The 24347-nt window shown below is 46.2% G+C and overlaps 2 protein-coding genes across 4 annotated transcripts in view; one reads left to right on the forward strand and one right to left on the reverse strand.

Annotated features, from left to right (window-relative positions):
- Positions 1-8036, reverse strand: part of LOC117740991 (formin-binding protein 1) — a 58714-nt gene extending 50678 nt beyond the window's left edge. For 2 of the 3 annotated variants that reach the window (XM_034547717.1, XM_034547714.1), the window contains exon 1: positions 7729-8036. In XM_034547717.1, the coding sequence (XP_034403608.1) occupies positions 7729-7752 (24 nt within the window). In that variant the 5' untranslated portion in view covers positions 7753-8036. Of the gene's footprint in view, positions 1-3665; positions 3899-7728 lie in introns of those variants that run through there. The other variant, XM_034547712.1, reaches the window with a different exon arrangement.
- A 3784-nt stretch (positions 8037-11820) lies between these two features.
- Positions 11821-21058, forward strand: agpat2 (1-acylglycerol-3-phosphate O-acyltransferase 2 (lysophosphatidic acid acyltransferase, beta)). The gene is made up of 6 exons (XM_034546648.1): positions 11821-12374; positions 16872-17005; positions 18265-18440; positions 18530-18625; positions 20715-20787; positions 20872-21058. The coding sequence occupies exons 1-6, from the start codon at positions 12184-12186 to the stop codon at positions 21027-21029; spliced, it is 828 nt and encodes a 275-aa protein (XP_034402539.1). The 5' UTR covers positions 11821-12183; the 3' UTR covers positions 21030-21058.
- Positions 21059-24347: the final 3289 nt, after the last annotated feature.

Raw genomic sequence — 24347 nt, forward strand, 5'->3', positions numbered from 1 at the left:
CATGTGTGTGTGTTTACTACATGTGTGTTTACTACATGTGTGTTTATTACATGTGTGTGTGTTTACTTCGTGTGTGTTTACTACATGTGTGTTTACTACATGTCCCCCCCCCCCTCAGATAGTAGTCCACATACTGCAGGTGCTTCAGGTGAAGCCGTGTGCCGCCATGACACGTTATGAACATAATAACTATGTTCTCTTGCACAGAATCGTCAAAACACAACTTGTTTTTATGATGACTGTACTTCCTGTCGCCGTGGACCTCGAGCGGGAAAGAACAACACACAAACACACAAACACACACACAAACAAACAACAAGCGGCAGCGTGTCATCAGTGGTTGTAAACGAGAAATCGAACACGTGTCATGTGATTTAACACTTAGACACGGTTTCCGCTCATAAATAGATCTTCCTTTTTTACTGCCGGTGTCATATATATATATATATACATATACACATATATATATATATATATATATATATATATATACACATATATATATATATACACATATATACATATACATATATATATATACACATATATACACATATATATACATATACACATATACATATATATATATATACACATATATACATATATATACATATACACATATACATATATATATATATATATATATATATATATATACACATATATACATATACACATATACATATATATATACACATATATACATATACACATATACATATATATATATACACATATATACATATACATATATATATATACATATATATATACATATATATATATACACATATATACATATACATATATATATATACATATATATATACATATATATATACATATATATATATATATATATATATATACATATATATATACATATATATATACATATATATATATATATATATATATCACTCCTGTTTCTTGCAGTGGCTTTCTTTTTTTTCTCATTACATAACTCTAGCTAATGCTAACGGCTAACGGCTCCATCCCTTCACACGGCCACAACTGAGGACTCGTGTTGGTTAACGTTAGATATCCACTAACCACATTTCAGGCATAGAACCAAGACCACCTTGAAAAAGTAAAATAAAAATGAATGCAAAGGGAACCGGAGGTGCAAATTAACGCCGACTCACTCAAAGGCTCTCAGGACTCTTTCATCATGTAGAATAATAAAACAACTCCTGTATTGTCTTTGAGCTCCTCGGCTGCTGTTATTCTACCGGATGACTTTCACCAGTCAACAACCATGAGAATATTCACAATCCTATATTTGCATGCGTGTTGTACAGAAATACTTTCGCCAGATGAGCTGAAATCTCTCTGCGTGTGTTTTTCCGTCTTTCCGGCGGTCTGAGTGGCGTCGCAGCACTTTGACACGCCTCGTCTCAGGATGTGAGTAAAGATGGGCACTTAAGAGGCGAGCAGGAAACTCATCTTGGAAAGATGTCTCGTATGCAGCTGCACCCACTTCTCCTTCTTCTTCTTCATCTTCTCCTTCTTCTTCGTCTTCTCCTTCTTCTTCTTCTTCTTCGTCTTCTCCTTCTTCTTCGTCTTCTTCTTCTTCGTCGTCGTCTTCTTCTTCTTCGTCTTCGTCTTCTTCTCCTTCTTCTTCTTTGTATTCTCCTTCTTCTTCGTCTTCTTCGTCGTCTTCTTCTTCTTCGTCTTCTCCTTCTTCTTCTTTGTATTCTCCTTCTTCTTCGTCTTCTTCTTCGTCTTCGTCTTCTCCTTCTTCTTCTTTGTATTCTCCTTCTTCTTCGTCTTCTTCTTCTTCGTCTTCATCTTCTTCTTCTTCGTCGTCTTCTTCTTCTTCGTCTTCGTCTTCTTCTCCTTCTTCGTCTTCTTCATCTTCTTTGTCTTCTCCTTCTTCTTCTTCTTCTCCCACTTCTTCACCGTGGAGGTAACAGAGACACGAGTGAAGCCAGAAACTCACTAAAGGAAGTGATGGATATCATTTAAAAATGCCATCTACCGACAAGACCGTTGTACTAATACAATCAAAACCCTCTCTGTCTGGCATCATCTACATTAATAAATGTCTTCATTATGAATACGTTTGAAATGAAGAAAGCAACAAAAAAAAACAACGCTTTCCTGCAGAATCGACCGCAATGCAATGATGCGCCGTCGTGTCCGGGAAGCTTCCTCCTCCAGCCGCCCAGTAGCCACAACAAGGGGAGCTCAATGCCCCCAACGGAGAGGACGACGTGTCCATTAACACCCGTCACTCAACAGGCCGGCGAAGGGGGAAGCGAGTGAGTCGCCGTGATGAAAGCAGAGAGAAGGGAAGCAGGCGACAACTAAAATGGAGCAAAATGAGGAAACGTGACGAGAGGCGAGAAAGAGAGGGAGGGGGCCGCAAAGATGGACGTGTTGTCGAGCAACGAGCGAGAAATGAGTGAAAAGCAGCCAGTTGTCCTCAGAAGATGAGGAACAGGTTCAACGCGGTGCCGAGCAGGTGGGCCGAAACGTCCCCCTGACGTCAGAGTACGAATGTACACCGGCATCTTTACCACGCAAACATGCTGTGTGTGTGTGTGTGTGTGTGTGTGTGTGTGTGTGTGTGTGTGTCTGCAAGCATGCTGCAGCAAACATCTGTTGCTTGCTCTATGTTCTTATTATTTTTATTTATTGGGGTTTCCGAGCAACTGACGAAGTCCCTATTTGTTTTACCTGTAATTTTAGTTATTCTAATTTTTTTTTAGCTTTTAGGATGTTATAATTATGTTATGTAACCAAGTGTCTTTGAGTACCACGAAAAGCGCTATATAAATGAAGTGCATTATTATGGGCTGAGGCCAGCAGCAGATTAGAGGCTGCGACAGGAAGGTTGAGTCACCTCCTCACGGACGAGGTGACGACACTCTTTTTGGGGGGGGGGGGGGGTAACATTTGGTGAGCAATGTCCTCAAATCCACCAACAGACCAAAGATAAAGAAGATAAAACTGAGATAAAGATCATGTAAGCTCAAATGTCAGAGGATACTGAGAGCCACGACGGACTGCGCTGGTTAGTACTTAAAGACTTGAGAACCTCACCTGGTTCAGTGGGTTCTGGATCGAGGCCTCAGGTGGTCTGTGAGGATACGGGCTCGCACACAACATCTGCACGGCTTACAAATGTGGGCGTGAACCTGCTGCGTTTGAGTAGCTCCCCCCCCCCCCCCCACCACCACCACCACCACCACCACGGTGCAGTCTGAGCCCAGCCGCTCAGATGTGGATCCATTCATCACTGTTTTACTGTCGTGGCGCTTCAAAAGAAAGTACCACTGAGTCAGCAGGTGGGGGGGCGATGAGTATAAGATTGAATGGGGGGGGGGATGTCTTTCACCCCCCCCCCCCTTCCCTACTCTGACTTCAGCACCATGACAGAAGGAAACAAACTAGCTCAGGTTTCAGCCCTGGAAGTGCTTTGAATGTCAAGTGAACGGCAGGGGGGCCCCCCCCCCCCACACACACACACACACACAAACAAGACCATGAGGTTTTGATTGAACTTCTTGAGTCCGGAGCACCACTTAACGACACAGCAGAAAACAAGTGGCGTTCGGGAGGCGTCTCCAGACCACGTTATGGGAGCGTGCCGACAATGACAAACACCAGACAAACTACAAGCGAGGTTCAGGCTGAGGACCCCGTGTCCAACTCACCTTGAGCTGCTGCTCCCTCAGCAGAGTTCCCACCTTGTCCATGTCGCCTCGCGGGACGCGGCGCTCTGAGGTCCTGCACCGTGAGAGCAGTTTGCTTTGTCCAGTTGAACCGCACCAGAGAAGTGAAACAGTCGATGTGTGTCATAGTGAGAAGGTGCTTTGTTTGAGGCCGGAGAGATTTCACTTGTTCACTTTAAGCTACTGTACTGACGGTATTGGGTCTGTTTGTGTGTGTGTGTGTGTGTGTGTCTGTGTGTGTGTGTCTGCTTGATCCAGTTCTGGCCGTGACACCCGAGCCCCGAGAGGAAAATACCTCCGAGACGTTGCGGCCTCCCCTTCGTGGAACTCTGTACAACACGAGCGCGACTAACTGGATTTAGAATTGGTTATTTAAAGCTCCTCTATTGTTAGCTGGAGACGTATTGTCGTAAGTCGCTTTGGATAAAAGCGACAGCTAAATGATGTGAAACATAATGTAAAGATTAGCCCCTCATGAATTATCATTTGTCTTGTTCCGCTGGGAAACATGTCACATGCTTCACCACATTTGACTTCCTCCTTCCTGGGTTGTGCTTGTTCAGAAGCGTGCACGTGACGATGAGCCCTTCAAGTCACTCTCGGACAACCCTTTTTTTTTAGAAGAACCTTTTGTCCGTCTTTCCGTAGCGGGGCAGACTGGATGGAACCCAGCAAGCCATAATGCCCCCGGGGGTCTGCAGGTCGGAGGAAGATGGACACGCAAGTGCTGCAGCTGAAGCCTCATCTGTAGCCGAAGCCTCCTCTGTAGCCGAAGCCTCCTCTGTAGCCGAAGCCTCCTCTGTAGCCGAAGCCTCATCTGCAGCCGAAGCCTCCTCTGTAGCCGAAGCCTCCTCTGCAGCCGAAGCCTCATCTGTAGCCGAAGCCTCATCTGCAGCCGAAGCCTCCTCTGCAGCCGAAGCCTCCTCTGTAGCCGAAGCCTCTGTAGCCGAAGCCTCCTCTGCAGCCGAAGCCTCCTCTGTAGCCGAAGCCTCCTCTGCAGCCGAAGCCTCATCTGTAGCCGAAGCCTCCTCTGCAGCCGAAGCCTCATCTGTAGCCGAAGCCTCATCTGTAGCCGAAGCCTCATCTGTAGCCGAAGCCTCTGCAGCCGAAGCCTCATCTGCAGCCGAAGCCTCCTCTGTAGCCGAAGCCTCCTCTGCAGCCGAAGCCTCATCTGTAGCCGAAGCCTCATCTGTAGCCGAAGCCTCCTCTGCAGCCGAAGCCTCATCTGTAGCCGAAGCCTCATCTGTAGCCGAAGCCTCTGTAGCCGAAGCCTCATCTGTAGCCGAAGCCTCATCTGTAGCCGAAGCCTCCTCTGTAGCCGAAGCCTCCTCTGTAGCCGAAGCCTCCTCTGTAGCCGAAGCCTCCTCTGCAGCCGAAGCCTCATCTGTAGCCGAAGCCTCCTCTGCAGCCGAAGCCTCCTCTGTAGCCGAAGCCTCATCTGTAGCCGAAGCCTCATCTGTAGCCGAAGCCTCATCTGCAGCCGAAGCCTCATCTGCAGCCGAAGCCTCCTCTGTAGCGTCTTCCTCGTGCTAACTACGTTTTTTTTTGTTTTTTTCAAAAAACAGTGCTGGTCATAAATGTCGTGGCATTTCCCAGAGTCTGTCTTTAGGTGGAAGACTGTAATCAGGGCTGTGATGTTGCACCAAAGGCATTCGGGCATGTTGGACAGAGTTTCAAACAACAGCCCGAATCCAGCCGTAACCTTGACAACACGTCTCTGCTGAAACAAAGTCTCAGCCCCACGCCTGTCTGTCAACCAGTGAGGGGCATGTATATATATATATATATACATACACACATAAATATATATATTTATATATCTATGTATATATATATATATATATATATATATATATACACATAGATATATAAATATATATATTTTTTTCTTCTTTATTTGTATATATATATATATATATATATATGTATATATGAATATATATATTATATATTTATATATGTATATATAAATATATTTTTTTTTTTCTTTATTTGTATATATATTTATATATGTATATATAAATATATTTATATATATCAATATATATATATTGATATATTGATATATATCACTTTCGAAGGCCTCGTTGCATGACAGCCGTGTTGGTGAGCGGCTGTGACCTCACTTCCTGAAATATCCTCTAGCTTCCTGTTCACAGCGAGGAGCGCGACACAAGGCGTGCACGGTGCCCTTCTTCATCTGACATGTTGCAACATCGCATATGTAACTGTAACTAAAACTTTCCACACGTATTTTTTTCTTTTCTTTTCTTTTGGCAACCAGTTGCACAAAAGAAGACTTTGAAGTCAGAGTAGCGAGTTGAAGCCCCACAAATAACTGCACAACATCCTTCTCAGAATAACAGCGCGGGTGCGTTATCGTACGTTTTAATAGAAGTATCAGCGGTGTGAATCCTCCAGTACCAACAGTAGAGGATCGCTGCACCCTGAGATTAAAGGAACAAGTGTCTGGATACCATTCAGCCCGCTGAGGGAGAAAGAAAGCACAGCATCTGGTTGCAATACATTCTCTACGACACTCCGTTGAAATGTTTTCCAGACATGAAAGCCTGCAGAACGTCTCCAGGCTGCGGTCCCGCTGTGCATGACTACCTGTGCAGCGCTGAGGTTCTGCAGGAGTAAAGTCTAAATGCACCGGCGTCCCTGGAGGGGCAAGAAACACAAGAATGTGGAGCACTTGTGTTTCTCTGTGAACTCTGGAGCAGGTAAATTACTGGAGAATTTAAGAGGAGTGCCTCCCCCTCCTTCTTGTTTCCTTTCTTAGAAAGGAAGGGACATCCATGACTTAACTATCTCAAGGCCCCCTTTTGACAAAAAAAAGGGGCCAGCCCATAATATTGACATTAGACTGCGGGGGGGGGGGGGGGGGGGGGGGGGGGGGGGGGGGGGGGGGGAAGAGTGCTCCACGCTGCAGCATTGTGATTATTATGATGTTCAGACCTTTAAGGCTTCAAATGCAAACTCCATGTAGGAACATGCTGGCGTTACACTCACACACACATGCACACACACATGCACACACACACGCAGACACACACACACACGCACACGCAGAAGGACTTCCACAACAAACTAAACAACAGGAATTCCTCTCTCGACAGCCGCTTATTATGGAGTCGTAAACACACTCCTCATCATGACGAATGTTCCCCAAAAAAACTGCTTCGCCCACTGAAACACGTGGGGGGGGGGAGTGAAGCAATCCTTATGAAAGTGAATTTCAGTAAAAGAGTGACATCATCACACAGGCATTTATTGCAGGAAGGTCAGTGGGCTTCTCCTCTGTCTTCCTATTGTTGCAAAGACCCACATCCCATAATATATACGGTCCCTCTGAGTTACTGATAGGTCACGTGGTCAAATCTACTGATCTATATCTGACATTTCCGTTTGAAGTATACAATAAAAAAATGATACAATGTTAAATGTACACCTCAACCTCAACTTGTATTAAATATGAAAATAAAAAATATGTATTTAACAGAAGCTTGTTGCGCGTGCACAGACAAATAAGAGATTTCCTCATAGCGACGCACTGTGCGCGGCGCACGCAGCGCCGCTTCACGTGCTCGTTGTTTCACGTCTTTATGAAAGTCACCAGAAAATATTATAAATAAGCAAGTGTCACTGCAGAAACACACACACACACACAGCCTGAAACACTTGGCACCGCATGAACAGCTATAATGCGAGTGTGTGTGCGCGCGCGTGTGCGTGTGCAAAGCGTGGTTTGAAACGCTCCACTGTGAACTAAAATGGATGGTGAACGAGCTCAGATTTTCTCTCACAAACACACGCACGGGCACGCGCACACCGTGCCAACTATACCGTTACACCGCAAACGCAATGCCTCGAGCCTCGAGCCTCGAGCCTCGAGCCTCGCGGCGGCTCGCCGCTACAGCGACCCGCAACACGTCGTGTTGGCGGCTAAGACACGGGACGCCGCTGCGCGTGCTCACGCCGCGCACGTTGAGAACCGTTAGTTTCCACACCGGCTCCATGTCGCGGTGCCCGGGACACTCACCCACAGCTCGGAGCCCCAGCTCATGGTTCCAGGACGACGTCCTCCGAATAATCCACAACTCGTTCGAGGTGTTCTTCTCCGCGCGCACGGCGGCAGACGTGATGTTTCGCCTCGTGCTCGTAACCGCCGAGTCACCGACCGTCGTCTGGTTACGCAAAACAATAACACATAAATAATAAAGTGCTCCTACGGGCTCGTTTTTATTTGTATATATATTCTTTAATCAACGTCTCATCCTGATGCAAGATGGCCAAGAGCTGCTGTCTTCAACTGGACGTCTGTGTGCAGCGCGCGGGCACCCGCTCCGAGCCAATGACAGCTGCTGCTGCGCGCGCACCGGCATGGAGGGGGGGGGGGCGTGTGTGTGTGTGTGTGTGTGTGTGTGTGTGTCCAATAAAGCCTTTTACAAGTATCACTCTCTATTCCTTGGAGCTCGGAACCCCGTGGGGGGGGGGGGGGGGGGGGTACTGGTGCTGGTGTGGGGGGGGGGGGTCACAAAGGTCACCACCCTCGGCAGATGTTTCATTGACCAACCCCACGGGGCGCACTACCGAGACACCGGCTTTCTCTTTCTGCCTTTGTCCCCATGACGTCACCGTGCGCGGCGTGGGACAACACCCTGGACTCGCCGAGCTGCCCACTGTGCACGTGCACGCAGGAGGGTTAAGACATTGTTCACGCGCCGAGTTGCAGCCCCAAAAAGCATACACAAGTCTGTGACGTCATGGTGACCTGATGACGTGGAAAAACCAACTATCTTTTAGGCCCCCGGGATCCCCCTTAATGTATCATGCAACTATTTAACAACAAGTTTCACAACATGTTCTTCGCACCCTCATATTCTTAGTTTGTACATCTTTTTACTTCGAAAAATACAATAAAACTGATGTCAGATAGCTAAATGTGTCCACACTCATCGTTGTCATGGTGATTAATCATGTGAATCATATGCATTGAGTTAAATAGGAGGTCATGTCATTGTCAATCTAATGGCCGTATTGTTACAACAACACTGCCACCTAGTGGTTCAATAGTATTAGAGGCCTATCAGTGAAGGCCAAACCCAGAACTAATAGCTTATCATAAGTGGACAGTTCTGACAGTGTTGCATCACTTTCTGACACACACATGTTATGCCCAGCATTGTTGTGCAGCAACAACATAGAAAACACACAACATGTGCATGTTAAGATGTTCTGTCATGATTACCCAGCAGGACCAACCCATTACCCATAGACCACTACACTCCTTATTATCAGGCTGCTCTAATAAGTCTCTTAAGTCCCTCCAGTTGATCCAGAATGCTGCAGCTTGTGTACTCACAAAAACTAAGAAAAGAGATCACATGACTCCTGTATTAGCTGCTCTGCACTGGCTCCCTGTAAAATCAAGAATCACATTTAAAATGCTTCTCCTCACCTACAAAGCCTTGATTGGTGATGCACCATCATATCTTAAGGAGCTTGTAGTACCATATTGCCCCACTAGAGAGCTGCGCTCACTAAATGCGGGGCTACTTGTGGTTCCTAGAGTCCTAAAAAGTAGGATGGGAGCCAGAGCCTTCAGTTATCAAGCTCCTCTTTTATGGAACCAGCTTCCACTTTCAGTCCGGGAGGCAGACACAGTCACCTCATTCAAGAATAGACTTAAGACTTTCCTGTTTGATAGTGCTTATAGTTAGGGCTGAATCAGGTTTGCCCTGGTCCAGCCCCTTGATATGCTGCTATAGGCTTATAGGCTGCTGGGGGATGTTTTAGGATACAATGAGCACCTATCTCCTCTTCTCTCTCTCCTTATGGATGAATTTACATCTCTCCATTGCACCTTATTAACTCTGCTTCCTCCCCGGAGTCGTTGTGACTTCACGTCTCATAGGGTCCATTGGACCTGGAGGTGTCTGGAGCTGGTCCTGGGTCCTGCCTCCAGCCTCTGGCCTGGACCTGGCCTCCTTCCCAATGGCCCTGCCTCCTTCTCAGTGGCTCCTGCCTCCGTGGCCTTCCTGCCATGGTCCTTCGATTCATTTATTGGCCATAAGTACGTTGCACATTCAAGGAATTAGACACGGTGGAAGGTGCATAACAATAAACAGACAGTTTTGTTAAAGTGGAATCACAACACGCACAAGCAACTTTTTGTTTAAAAAATAAACTCAACGCGTTTGCGTAAGAAATCACGGATTGTGCCTTTAACATTACATCCTTTGAAATACAACTTGGTTTCACCTGCAGGGGGCGCCCAAGAGCTTTCACAGCCGGCCTCAGGCGCCACTCTGCATCTCAACGCACTGAAACCAAGTGTTTTGACATCTTAATAACCATGAATATTGAAGGTATTCTCCCTGACAGGCTGGTCTCTTTGTAGCTGGAGCTGTAACTCACATGTGAGGCTCTCCTGGCTCCTCTTTAAGAGGAGAGGGGGATGCTTCACCTCACATCCACACATGGGACCACCTGCTTTGGGTTTAACAGATGAGATCACGAGGCACCGCTTTGGTCTCCAGAGAAGCACCAACAACGGAGATCTGCTCATGGAAAGGAGCATCTCTGCATGACCATGGAGGACTTCACACATGCAGAGGTCTCTAAAAGATCTCCTTCTTTACCAATCCTCCCCTGAAGATCCTGTTTCCACTTTCTGTTGCTTGTTAGCTTTGATCTAAAGAAGCAGAAGTGAGACCGGGTGACAGTTGGTGCATTCGTGGCTAGGAGAGTAAGAGAATAAGGACATTGCAACTTTTTTATAAATCTGTCAGCTGTTATTATTATTATTTATCACCAGTTTGCTTTAACCCTATACACACTTTTGTGAAATCCTTTAAAGTTCACATTAAAAAAAAAAAAGAATATAGACCGAGGACACAAACACAAGTACAAATATACCACAACACACACACACACACACACCTCCAGCGCTGGTTGTTATAGCCGTGTCGGGTTTCGTCTTGTTCAATGCATCCCATCTTGTCAGACACTTGAGTCACTAAGTAATCTCGAGGCTTCATCGTGTCTCCAAAACAAACACGTTGTGCTTAATCAGCACAGCAGCAGTCTAAATACCAAATGTTATTTATCCATCTACAATAAGAAAAAGGGGAGCTTTGGTTCCTTATTTTTTGACAATAAGTTGCAGTGATGAAAGCGCGATGCCAGTGGCCTCTGACCTCCATGACACAAGTAAACATGACGGTTTGATTACTTGTGCCGGTTGGTTGTCCAAAAGCAAGCGTTGCAAAGCTGTGATGTGACCGACGAGCTTCTGTCCAACGCCTCCTGGCTCTGCTGGTGCAGAACAGCAGCCTGAAAGTGCTTCGTCATGATCGTACAATCATTCACGGGCGTAGCGGCAGATTTAACAACATTCCACGCAGGTTCACGTGGGTCAGAATGACAGTGTTGCACATTTTTAAAAAGTGCATTAGCGGCACATATTGTGTTTAAACTGTGCCTGCATGTAATGTGTTTGAGGAGGAGAATGCAGCTCCCCCGTCGTGCATCATTGTGTCCACGTGTCTGTATTCCAGCCTGTGTACACGGACACACAAAGACAGCGTTGTGTGATTTTTAAATAGGTCTTAATCGAGAGCAACCTGGAAAGCTTGCTTTGAGTCTGAGGTTTCTGTTCTTGTGACTTCCCACTTCACAGAAAAGCATCTTGTTGCCTCTGCAAAGTGCTTCTGAACGCAGAGTTCAGAGTCTGCCAATGGTTCAGGATTAATGACCGATTGATCCTAATCTTACAAATCATGTCAAGTAGAGCCCTTCGACCGGGCTGAGACTTCATAATCTGAGGGGCCACCGGACAGCGTGAGATTATGGTTTTAGGATTGGATTATCACTGCTGATCCAATTAGACGTGCTGTGCTCCAAGTGGTCTAAGGGGGTGAATCTGTATCTGCCTATTATAGCAGAGTGGCCAGATCAAACTTATACACAAATATATATTAAATTAAAATACATCTTACAAGAGCTGTGATTGCAGGATATAAATGACTGAAACGCTTTGACGGTTATTACTAATTAACTTGTAATCTCCCTACCGGATGGGAAATAAACAACAAGCTTGTGACATCACACCCATAGTGGTCCAGCAACCGGAAATGGGGAAGAAAAAAAGAAAAACACACACACACACACACACACAGCCGATGACGACTCGACTCCACCTCATGATGCCGTTCAGCAACAGATGAGCAACAACGGTTCATGTTCATTTTCGGGGGCGAGCGTCGCCGTCGAGGGACTACTTCTGACCGCGTGACGCGCGGCAGGGTCGCGGTGCTCCCCTTCCGTCTCGGCACCGTCGCCTGGGCAGTTGTTTTCTACCCCCCCACACCACACACACACACACACACTCCCCACCCGGTCTGAACCGCGTGTGTTGTAGCTGGCGAGGACTTTCTCCTCCTCCTTCTTGTCCTCCTTCTTCCCCCTCTCGGCTGCCGCGGGGGTCGCCGCTATGGACGCCGCTATGGACGCCGCGCTGTGGGTGGTTCCGCTGCTGCTGCTGCCGCTGCTGCTGTGGAGCAGCAGCAGCTTCGTGTTTTATTTCAAGAAGTGCTTCTACGTGGGCTGGATGATGGTGCTGGCGCTGGCGGCGATCCCGATGTGCATCGCGAAGAGCGGCGGCAGGGACGTGGAGAACATGCGGTGAGTCGCGTCATTAGACGCCGCCGTCTGACAGCTAGCCCGACGCTAGCCTGCTAGCTTCTTTTTTTTTTTTTTTTAAATATAACGTTATATATATATATATATATATATATATATATATGTGTGTGTGTGTCAAACGGCTGGAGAGCAACGCTGCCGGGTCTAATTGCGGCGACGTGTTGCGGCAACGTGCCGCCAGGGAGCTCCTAGTCCGACGAACTAGTGGAAGTGAATATAACGTGATCCATTTTCTTCTTCTTCTTCTTCTTCTTGAAGTCACGCGTATGCTAACGTTAGCCACCTTTTAGCATAAGGACCTGTAGCGTTAGCTCAACGTGGCTAGTGAACTAAAGTCCCCCAGAGGGGGGAGGGGGGGGGGGGTGCTCAGCCTCGGATATAACGGTCGTTTTCCAGCTTCCTGGAGGAATGTCCGCTAACTTCCCCCACCCCACCCCCACCCCCCACACCTCCACCCCCACCGGCCAAAATGCCCGACGTTAGCAGTCGGCTAAGTGAGACCCGGTGGTGAGCACTGGAGTCCCGGGGAGACAACAAGGCTGTCATTGTTACTTCTGGTTCCACAGCTGCTTTATTATGTTGTTGTTGTTGTTGTTGTTGTTGTTGTTATGACTCGGTGCTGGATATTATAGCTCCATTGTATGGCTAACCCGATGGTCGGCGTGGCCCCTTCAAGGTCCACGTGAGCGCTCGTAAAAATGCAACACGGGCAAACACGTCACAGTTCGCCCTGCACAGAAGTTTGAGCACCGACGTGAGAACACAAGTAGGACATTGTTACGTGAAGTCTTCAAAGTCCCGAAAGAGTTATTTATTTAAAGTCGTTATTATCTGTTCTCAGCAGGTTTACAACATGAGGCTAATCGGCAAGATAACCTTTGAGTGTCACGAGTGTATCATGTTTTGTATGTAAAATCAAAGTGTGCCTGTGAGTATGTTCCAGTTCTTTTAACTGTAGTACAATCCTGGGATGTAGTGGGGTAGAAGTATTAATTGGATCTACTTCAGTAAAGTTCAAGTACACCCAAAAAGCACAGCGCGTTCCCTCAGCTCAACGGTTATCGGACCTGTCGACCGTGACTGAATCGGGGTCAGAACCTTTTCACTTGTTGTCATTCTTTAGCACCGGGCCAGCTCCGGCGGAGGGAGCGCTGTGATTCGTCGAGGACGGAGCAGAGTTTCACAGACGTTTGCCCCGTCGGACACAAATGACCCCTGAGTTCTTTTTGGGGGTTTGACGACTCGCCTTAGAGCTGACTTGGAGGACTTGAATGCAACACGGTGAACAGACCCCTTGCACTGTGAACGGCTATTATTGCACTTGCATGTCCTGAAACTCTCTGGTTAGTTCACCGTTAGTGGTTGTGCAACGTCTACATAGACATAGTTCTGCCTCTTTTGTCTGTGGCTCCAACTGTAATTATCAGTTGGGATCTCATGACTACAGAGGCTCAGTTTCCTCACAGCTTGAGCTCAGGTTCCTTTCTGTGTTTGACGAAGCAGTAACCAACGTCGTCACCTTTTTAAGTAGACCGCACATGTAGATAATACATCGTTTTAAATCACTCATTTCTCCCTTCGCTGCCTTTCTGAATGCATTCATCTTCCACTGTGTCATGGTGGTCACATGATCACAATGACACAGTGGAAGATGAATCTTCGCTAGTGGCATCTCGGTTCAACGGGTCAGGCTTCATTTCTTTTTAAACCTGATTTGCAACCAGGTTGAATTTGAATCGATGCCGGTAACAAATCAGCCTTAAATGTCATTATTGAAAATGCACTTACTAAGAGTCTGATAATGAACTGAACCGGAGGAGAGAAACCAGCTTAGTGGATTGGCCATAAAAAAAGGCCGTTTCCTTCCCCATGAACAATCTTACATTGCTGCAACGCTGCCGGGCGTTGCGTAACCAGTGGCTTGTGCTCGCTCCACTGAGTGTGTTATCATGGAAAGATAACCTAGAGACTGGTCTAAAGGTTGGTTATCTCACTAATAACCGATTGGACGTACACAATGTGCACGGCCAGCGTATTAACTTTTTTAATAGTGTGCACAAGGATCATCCTTTTCACCTGTGCGTGTGTGCGTGTGTGTGTGTGTGTGTGTGTCTTTGTGACTCCAGTCGACGCATGTTCAGTGTGTTATCGATCCAGTCTGTCTGTGAGCTCACCTGTTTTCTCTCCGGGCGGATTTTCACCCTCGCTTGCTTCGGTCGGCGGGGGAAACAAAATCAATCAATCAGTCAATCAGTCAATCAATCAATACACGGGCCTGGAGCAGAATGTAAAACTATTTTTTGGAGCCCGGCCACCCTACGGAGGAAGCTCATTTCGGCCGCTTGTATCCCAGATCTCGTTCTTTGGGTCACGACCCAGAGTTCGTGACCATAGGTGAAGGTTGGAACGTAGACCGACCAGTAAATGGAGAGCTTTGCCTTCCGGCTCAGCTCCCTCTTCACTAAGACGGACCGGTACAGCGCCTGTTTTACTGCTGCAGCCGCACCGATCCGCCTGTCGATCTCCCGCTCCACCTTACCCTCACTCGTGAACAAGACCCCGAGATACTTGAACTCCTTCGCTTGGGGTAGGCAGTTTGCCCCCACCTGGAGGGAGCAATCCGCCGGTTTCCGGCAGAGCACCATGGCCTCAGATTTGGAGGTGCTAACTCTCATCCCTGCCGCTTCGCACTCGGCTGCAAAACGCCCCAGTGAATGCTGGAGGTCACGGTCCGAGGAGGCAAACAGGACCACATCATCCGCAAACAGCAGAGAGGCGATCCCGAGATCAAGTCATTAGTGGAGTTATTATCAGAGCTTCATCTCCTCAAGGCATTGAGATCAGACCCATGTGATCCCCCCCCCCCGTGAATGCTCTCTTTGGTCTCTTTTTAATAATGGGCTCTTGGCATCGGGGCGAAGCGGAGGCCGTTATGAAGTACTAAGTGTGCGTTGAGGTTTTCACTCCCATCGTTATTGGGAGCGTAGCCAGAAGACGACGACGACGACCGCAGCGAGAGAGCCTCCATCACGTTGCCATGGGATACGTGATGGAGTTCACGATAATTATGGAGCCGATCATTTAAAACATTTGGTTTCGGGGGGGTAGCGACATGCATTTGTGCGCTAAATTTGCTTTTTAATATTTAATTTGACAATTTATAAGCCTTATAAGGTATTTTAGAGCTGATGCTCTCTCATGAGAGCTTATTGGGACAGGAAAAGGGGGAGGAGTTTGAGAGGGCATTCACTGAGGTGGAGCTGCTGCTCGAAGACAATAAATCTCATTCCATGTCATGATATAATTTCATGTAATGGTGCTTTAGTCCATTAGGGAGCGCCCCCCCCCACCCCCCCATGAGGCTCAACAGACAACAACACCTCTTTACAGCCGGATCTTTAGCACCCCTCAAAACCCTCAGATGTACTGTATATGTAAGTATAATCTAAAGGGAAGCCAAAGGGAAAACACCATGGATGTGAGTGCTCCGTGAGAGAGGCTCTCAATTTGATGGAAGTCAAAAAGCGTGAGCAGGTTGTGACACGAGTCTCACCCTGCAGCTGTTTGTGTAGGGGTCAGAGGTCACGAACCGCTATCTTCTCCGCCTCTCCCAGGGTTCAGCTTTATGACTTCCAAAGATAAAAGAACAGAAAAAAGTACACAAGCGGTTTGAAAGATTCGATTATTTTTCAAATGTTTTTCATTTGACATTTAAAAGTAAATAAACGGGAGGCAGCTTTGATATGATCCATTGTAAAGTTATGCTGGTTGATTCAAATGCAACAGTATAGATATTAAACAATTTAAAATATGTTCTAGTATAAGGTCATAATTACTTTATTTTAGATCCATTCAGAAAAGTGTTCAAAATTGGACCAAGGAACATATTTATTTCACCAAATATTTTAAAATCACAGCTCTGTCCCCTTGTATTGATTAAATATGATAAATCCTTCGATTGGCGGCATTAAATTGCATTGGGGAGGTCATAACTTTGATTTTGTGTGTTTTTTTTGTTTATCTTTTGTTTAGTTTTTCAGGCAGATGGGAGGACATTCTTTCCAAAAGCTTATTGGAGCGTCATTATTACTGCAGGCAAATATTAAGAAACAAACAAAGCTAATGGAGATGTTGCACGGCGTTAATCTACCAGATGTCTTGTTTTCTTTCTTTCTTTTGGTCTGATTTAGGTCAAAGTTTCAATATTTGTATATATATATATATATATATACGTTTTAATATATATATTTTTAATATATATATATTTTAATATATATATATACTTTTTAATATATATTTTAATATATATATATAATTCTTTTTTTATTTTTAAATAGACTTTATAAATTCGACTATTCAACTTTTTCGATGCAGGGTTCTGGTTAATAATATGTATCCACATGTCTCTGATCGGTAACTTGTACTTATTAAGGACTGTAATAACCCCCCCCCCCCCCCCCCCCCCCCCCCCCCCTTCAGGATTATCCGCGTCCTGGTGCGCCACGTGAAGTACTTCCTGGGTCTCCGGTTCGATGTGAGCGGTTGGGAGCATCTGCAGACGGAGGGGCCTTACGTCATCATCTCCAACCACCAGAGCTCGCTGGATGTTTTGGGTGGGTGCCTTTATGTGTTGTGACATTGTGCCCTCTCCCTTCCTTCCCCCCCTCCCCCACCTCTCTTTCGGCTCGTATTATGGATTTTAAACGCTGAATTGAAACAATAACCTGGGAGCGTTTTACAGCTTTATTCTGTGAAAAATGACATGTAATGTAATGTGTGAGACTACGTCCTCATGAACTCGGCTCATTCAGGAAGAACAAAGGTACCAAACCACCTTCAGCTTTGTGGAGTCTGCAGACGTCCGTCATTAATAACCCCCCCTCCCCCCAATCCTGTTTCAGTGTGACACGTTTCTCAAGCGCAGCATCTGTTCTTTAACTTTATCGACGTCGTGTAGAACATCATTTAGAGTTGTGTTTCTGGCTTGTTTTTTTAGTTTAATTTTTATTTTCAGCACATGTTGGCCGCTCACTTCGATGTGGTGACAGATGGACTATTATTGTTGCTTCATCACTCATTTTTAAGTTAATATAGCCATCACATCACATCTGTCATCATGAACCCTTTTTAAAAAAAAAAAAAAAAAATAGAAAACCAATGTACTATTATTTTTTGTCTGATCATAACCAGGCCTGGGGGAGTAACCGCGTTATGTAATGAGGATAAAAACATTTAAATAAAGGTATTCTGTTACAGAAAGAAAAGGGGTTTGTTAATTCAAAAGTAATCGGTCTACATTACCAAATACTCAACACCTGGTAATTGTATCGCATTACATATTCAAAGTAACCCCAGCACAGTGAAAGCTGGTCATGCATTGCAGAGCGAGTAGGAGCACGTTGTTGTCGATCTCCTGACGGCACCGGGCATCTAATCGGTGCCGGGTTGGCGTCTCACGTTGCCATGCCAACCAATGGACCCTTCCATTGTTAGCTCCCGCGATACGACAGTCGGGAAAAGCACTCGCTAGTTAATCAATCCGACTGATTTCATAATGGAAGCGCTTATCAATGGAGATAACTTCTATCAATAAAGTCTCCAACATCCCACGTCTGATACCAGTGGACTTTATACTTGATGAAATCCAGGATTTTTCCACAACAAGCACAAAGCAGAAATAGTGGTTATTCCCATGGTGCTTTCCAAGGAGATAAGCCACGCCCCCCCCCCCCCCCCCCTCTCGGAATAAACCCACAAGTGGTCTGGCAACACTTTTAAGCCTCAACGCAGCGTTGGGAAAAGGGTCCACGTGGTTTGAATTAGCCAACGTCTTATTTCAAAATGTCTGTCTTGGGTGTCCTCTGGTCCTCAGGCCTGATGGAGGTCTTACCGGACCGCTGCACCATGATCGCCAAGAAGGAGTTGATCTACGCCGGCACAGTCGGTCTCATTTGCTGGCTGGGCGGCATCGTCTTCATCAACCGCAAGAAGACGAGCGACGCCAAGAGCGTCATGGCGGACGCCGCCCAGACCATGTTGGACGAACGGGTAACGTTATCCGGCGCTCCGCTTTCTGGCTCACGGAGAGACGCCGTTGGGCTGGTCGTTAACGCCCTTCACCTTTTGGGCCTCCGCAGATTCGTCTGTGGGTGTTTCCAGAGGGAACGAGGAACCAGAGGGGCGACCTGCTGCCCTTCAAAAAAGGGGCTTTCCACCTGGCAGTGCAGGCACAGGTGAGCCCTGAAGGTCAACTTGTGTTTGAGGGGTCGGTCCTGAGGCAGAGCGAGTGTAGCGTATAGAGACTTTATTAGAGGGGTACTTTATTAGAGGGGTACTTTATTAGAGGGGTACTTTATTAGAGGGGTACTTTATTAGGGGGGAGGGGTACTTTATTAGAGGGGTACTTTATTAGAGGGGTACTTTATTAGAGAGGTACTTTATTAGAGGGGTACTTTATTAGAAGGGTACTTTATTAGAGAGGTACTTTATTAGAAGGGTACTTTATTAGAGAGGCACTTTATTAGAGGGGAGTACTTTATTAGAGGGGTACTTTATTACTTTATTAGAGAGGTACTTTATTAGAGGTGTACTTTATTAGAGGGGTACTTTATTAGAGGGGTACTTTATTAGAGAGGTACTTTATTAGAGGTGTACTTTATTAGAGGGGTACTTTATTACTTTATTAGAGGGGTACTTTATTAGAGAGGTACTTTATTAGAGGGGTACTTTATTAGAGGGGTACTTTATTAGAGAGGTACTTTATTAGAGGGGTACTTTATTAGAGGGGTACTTTATTAGAGGGGTACTTTATTAGAGAGGTACTTTATTAGAGGGGTACTTTATTAGAGGGGTACTTTATTAGAGGGGTACTTTATTAGAGGGGTACTTTATTAGAGGGGTACTTTATTAGAGAGGTACTTTATTAGAGGGGTACTAGAGGTACTTTATTAGAGAGGTACTTTATTAGAGGGGTACTTTATTAGAGGGGTACTTTATTAGAGGGGTACTTTATTAGAGAGGTACTTTATTAGAGGGGTACTAGAGGTACTTTATTAGAGAGGTACTTTATTAGAGGGGTACTAGAGGTACTTTATTAGAGGGGTACTTTATTAGAGGGGTACTAGAGGTACTTTATTAGAGGGGTACTTTATTAGAGAGGTACTTTATTAGAGGGGTACTTTATTAGAGGGGTACTTTATTAGATAATTACTTTATTACGTAGTTACTTTATTAGTCCCACAAGGAGACATTGTTTCGCTGCAGTAGCATGTATACATGCAGGTAAGCAATAAAATAAAAATTATTTTAAATGCATATATATATATATATATATATATATATATATATATATATATTATATATTATATATATATATTAGGAGACTTCTGAGAGAGAGAGAGAGAGAGAGAGAGAGAATTCCGCAGATTCTGGACACAAGGGGGCGCTAGCAGCCTACCGTGGCCCCATGATTTGAACCCTATCCCATATACGAGTGGAGCGAAGGAATGCTTTGAAAATGCTCCAGAACATTTTGGACTGTCTGAGCACTTTCATCGGGATATTTCTGTCTCGTTTATGACGTAATCTCTTCCTCCCCCAAAACTCTGTAAACCAAATGATTTAGAGGGAAGTCAGACAGCAAAGAATAACTCCAGAGAGAGCGTTTTCAGAGCTCTATCTCTTAATGCGTGCGGGTGGGAGGTCTCTCAGTTCTTGCACACACTCGGTGGAGGGAGGGGGGGTCCGTCAAGGGGGTCCGGCAGGTGGAATGAATTAAAAATACACCGTTGAATGAGATCTGGCCAGAAACCGCAACCTGGCTGTCCCCAGACAAAAATGTTGTGGTGTGTTTGTAACGTGTGAGGCTGGGAGCCTTTTTTACTCTAAAGATCATTATCGGTTTGGTTTGTGAGCCCAGTCCGGTTCTCCGGTTCTCCGGTTCTCCGTAGCGGTGCTGTGGGGCGGGTACAGAAGACTGTTTGAGTCCCCTCCACCCCCTCCCCCCGTGAACGTGGCCTCTTTCTATCGTCCTCTCCATGTTGGACCCTGTCAGCCAGATTGAGTGGAAGCAGGACAGACCCCCCGGGAGGAGGGGGGGGGGGGGGGGGGGGGGGGGGGGGGGAGCCACGTTTGGCTCAGCCAGTCCCCGTTGAAGGGGCCGCTCGGAGGGGGGCCTCGAGAGTGAGACCTCTATTAGCGGAGGAGATGGAGAGCGCTGCTGTCGTGAGAGAGGGGGGGGGGGGGGGGGGGGGGGGGGGGGGGATGAAATGGTTTAAAGTCTATGATTCTGGTGAGAATCTGGTGGTCTCTCTTGTTTTCCAGGTACCCATCATACCCATCGTTTTCTCCTCCTACAACAGCTTCTACCTACGGAAAGAAAAACAGTTCAACTCGGGTAACGGCGCTTGATTGTCCTAATAAAGAAAAAGTAAAAGCTACTCGACCTCTGACCTCTGACCCGTGTCTGTGCCTCCTGCAGGGACCATCAGGGTGAAGATCCTCCCGAAGATCGAGACGAAGGGGATGACGTTGGACGACGTCGCCTCCCTCTGCGACGAGTCCTTCAACGTGATGCGCTCGGCCTTCCTGAACATCCCCGACTCCAGAACCCAGAGCAACGGGCCGCTGAGGCGCTGAACATTTACCTTGCCCACCCCCCCCCCCCCCCCCCCACACACACACACACACACACACACACACACACACACACACCCTAACCCCTCAGTCTGAGACCCCACCCCGTTCCCCAGACCTCAGGCGGTCCCATTACCTGGTCAGAAAAAACAACAACATGGCGCCGGTCTCTTGTCATGACTCCTCTTCTTGTCGAGTTGACGCCTGGTCTGGTCTGGTCTGGTCCGGTCCTGGTCTGGTCTGGTCCGGTCCTGGTCTGGTCTGGTCTGGTCTGGTCCGGTCCTGGTCTGGTCTGGTCCGGTCCTGGTCTGGTCTGGTCCGGTCCTGGTCCGGACCGCCCACACAGCGCAGTCGGTCCTGACCCTCACGCCGCCTGCACGCCGTGAGCGGAGTGACGGACGACGGGCCGAACAGTGCAGACGTTCTCCATGCGGCTCGGTCCACCGTCACCTTTTTTAATTTTTTATTATCACCATTTTGTACTTTTATGTTCTTCTTTTCTCCTCCTTCCTTCTGTTTAGCATATAATCCTTCGCTCTTTTTTTCATTTGTTGGTCTCATACCGTTCAAAGCACCCCATCTCCTTGCTTCCTTTCCTTCTTCAGTGTGCCATCTCCTTCCTTTCCTCCTTCAGTGTGCCCTCTCTTCCCTTCCTTTCCTTCTTCAGTGTGCCCTCTTTTCCCTTCCTTTCCTCCTTCAGTGTGCCCTCTCCCTTCCTTTCCTCCTTCAGTGTGCCATCTCCTTCCTTTCCTCCTTCAGTGTGCCATCTCCTTCCTTTCCTCCTTCAGTGTGCCCTCTCTTCCCTTCCTTTCCTTCTTCAGTGTGCCCTCTTTTCCCTTCCTTTCCTCCTTCAGTGTGCCCTCTCCCTTCCTTTCCTCCTTCAGTGTGCCCTCTCCCTTCCTTTCCTCCTTCAGTGTGCCCTCTCCCTTCCTTTCCTCCTTCAGTGTGCCCTCTCCCTTCCTTTCCTCCTTCAGTGTGCCCTCTCCCTCCCTTCCTTTCCTTCTTCAGTGTGCCCTCTCCCTTCCTTTCCTCCTTCAGTGTGCCCTCTCCCTTCCTTTCCTCCTTCAGTGTGCCCTCTCCCTCCCTTCCTTTCCTTCTTCAGTGTGCCCTCTCCCTCCCTTCCTTTCCTTCTTCAGTGTGCCCTCTCCCTTCCTTTCCTCCTTCAGTGTGCCCTCTCCCTTCCTTTCCTCCTTCAGTGTGCCCTCTCCCTCCCTTCCTTTCCTTCTTCAGTGTGCCCTCTCCCTCCCTTCCTTTCCTCCTTCAGTGTGCCCTCTCCCTTCCTTTCCTCCTTCAGTGTGCCCTCTCCCTCCCTTCCTTTCCTTCTTCAGTGTGCCCTCTCCCTCCCTTCCTTTCCTTCTTCAGTGTGCCCTCTCCCTCCCTTCCTTTCCTTCTTCAGTGTGCCCTCTCCCTCCCTTCCTTTCCTTCTTCAGTGTGCCCTCTCCCTCCCTTCCTTTCCTCCTTCAGTGTGCCCTCTCCCTTCCTTTCCTCCTTCAGTGTGCCCTCTCCCTCCTTTCCTCCTTCAGTGTGCCCTCTCCCTTCCTTTCCTCCTTCAGTGTGCCCTCTCCCTTCCTTCCTTTCCTTCTTCAGTGTGCCCTCTCCCTCCCTTCCTTTCCTCCTTCAGTTTGCCCTCTCCCTTCCTTTCCTCCTTCAGTGTGCCCTCTCCCTTCCTTTCCTTGGCTCCTCCACCCGATGACCAAGCCAGGAATCCGAGCTCACCGTGTGGACTTCAGTGGACTTCAGTGTTTTCAATGTGGCTTCAGTTTTATCTCCAAAGGTTCAAAGTGTCTTCTGGCTTTATTTTTATCGGATCAACTTTTGCCTTTTTTTGTTTGTTTTTTTCGCTCCTCGGAAAGGAACTCACAAGTGAACCTAATTAAATGTGTCAAATTTCATATTGCGCAATGTCCACCTTGTTCCAAAGTGCGAGGTGTGTGTGTGTGTGTGTGTGTGTGTGTGTGTGTGTGTGTGTGTGTGTGTGTGTGTGTGTGTGTGTGTGTGTGTGTGTGTGTGTGTGTGTGTGTGTGTGTGTGTGTGTGTGTGTGTGTGTGTGTGTGTGTGTGTGTGTGTGTGTGTGTGTGTGTGTGTGTGTGTGTGTGTGTGTGTGTGTGTGTGTGTGTGTGTGTGTGTGGCATCACGAGATGATTTTATTTGTTCTGGTTAACTTGAAGCTTCACTAATTACCAACCTGCAGCGTTTCAGGGTCGCGTCCCTCTTTAGTTAAACCTCATATGAATATTAGACTATTTAAAATGTTTTGGCCTTAAGTTTGATGACTTCTAACCGACCGAACTGTGTTCACCTCTTTTTATACACCGCTCGCTCCTCTTCATCGAACACCATCGGAGAATGTATTCAGGATCTTTGTGTACCACTTAATTGCATCTTATTCTTTTTTTTAAATATATATATATGTGTATATATATATATATATGTGTGTGTGTGTGTGTATATATATATATATATGTGTATATACATATGTATATATATATATACATATATATATGTATATACATATGTGTATATATGTATATACATATGTGTATATACATATATATATATATACATATGTATGTTGGATGTTGTCTTTCATACAGTTGGCTTCACATGTAGAACATTTATTTATTTGACCATTTAATTGCTGAATTTAGACACAAGCACATAAACCTTCTGAGGAGATTTTATTTTTGTTTTTTATTAATATTTTGGTGAGTTCAAGACCACTATAGAAAACACCCCCTCTATTAGTACCAACTGATCACATTTAAGTTTAATTATTTATTGAGATTTATCTGTGGGGGGTTTGAATGTTTTAAAGTAATCTACCAAATGTATTTCTTCCAAATTATGACCTATATACTATATATATAGTTTGCAAAAAAACAAAAGGAGTGTTTTACCCATTTACTTCCTGTTTATTTCTTTGTTATTTTTGTAATACAAATGGGTGATTTGTAAGCTTCGTGTCATTGATGGCGAACGGCCGCGCTGTTCGATTTCGGGGCAATTGTTTACGAAATGAGATACTGTAAGATGGAATATACAAAGTATGACCCTAATAAAGCACTTTTCATGCTGCATTTGGGCGAAATGACTCGTCGTCTCTCGTTTTTCACCACAGATATTAAAAGTGTGATTGGTGGCTTTATGAGAGAGATATGCACACGTTATGGTATCTGGTTAATATTGATGTAGAATGCAAAAGAATAGATAAAATCAATTTTAAATATATATTATATATTTTGTCTTTGCATTGACATTCCTGCTGATACTCCAGTGAGTGCTGGAAAGTAACTTAAGTCCACGTAGAGACACTTTTACTTG

This window comes from Cyclopterus lumpus, chromosome 12, assembly GCF_009769545.1.
Source record: "Cyclopterus lumpus isolate fCycLum1 chromosome 12, fCycLum1.pri, whole genome shotgun sequence".
In the NCBI taxonomy this organism is placed as follows: Eukaryota; Metazoa; Chordata; class Actinopteri; order Perciformes; family Cyclopteridae; genus Cyclopterus; species Cyclopterus lumpus.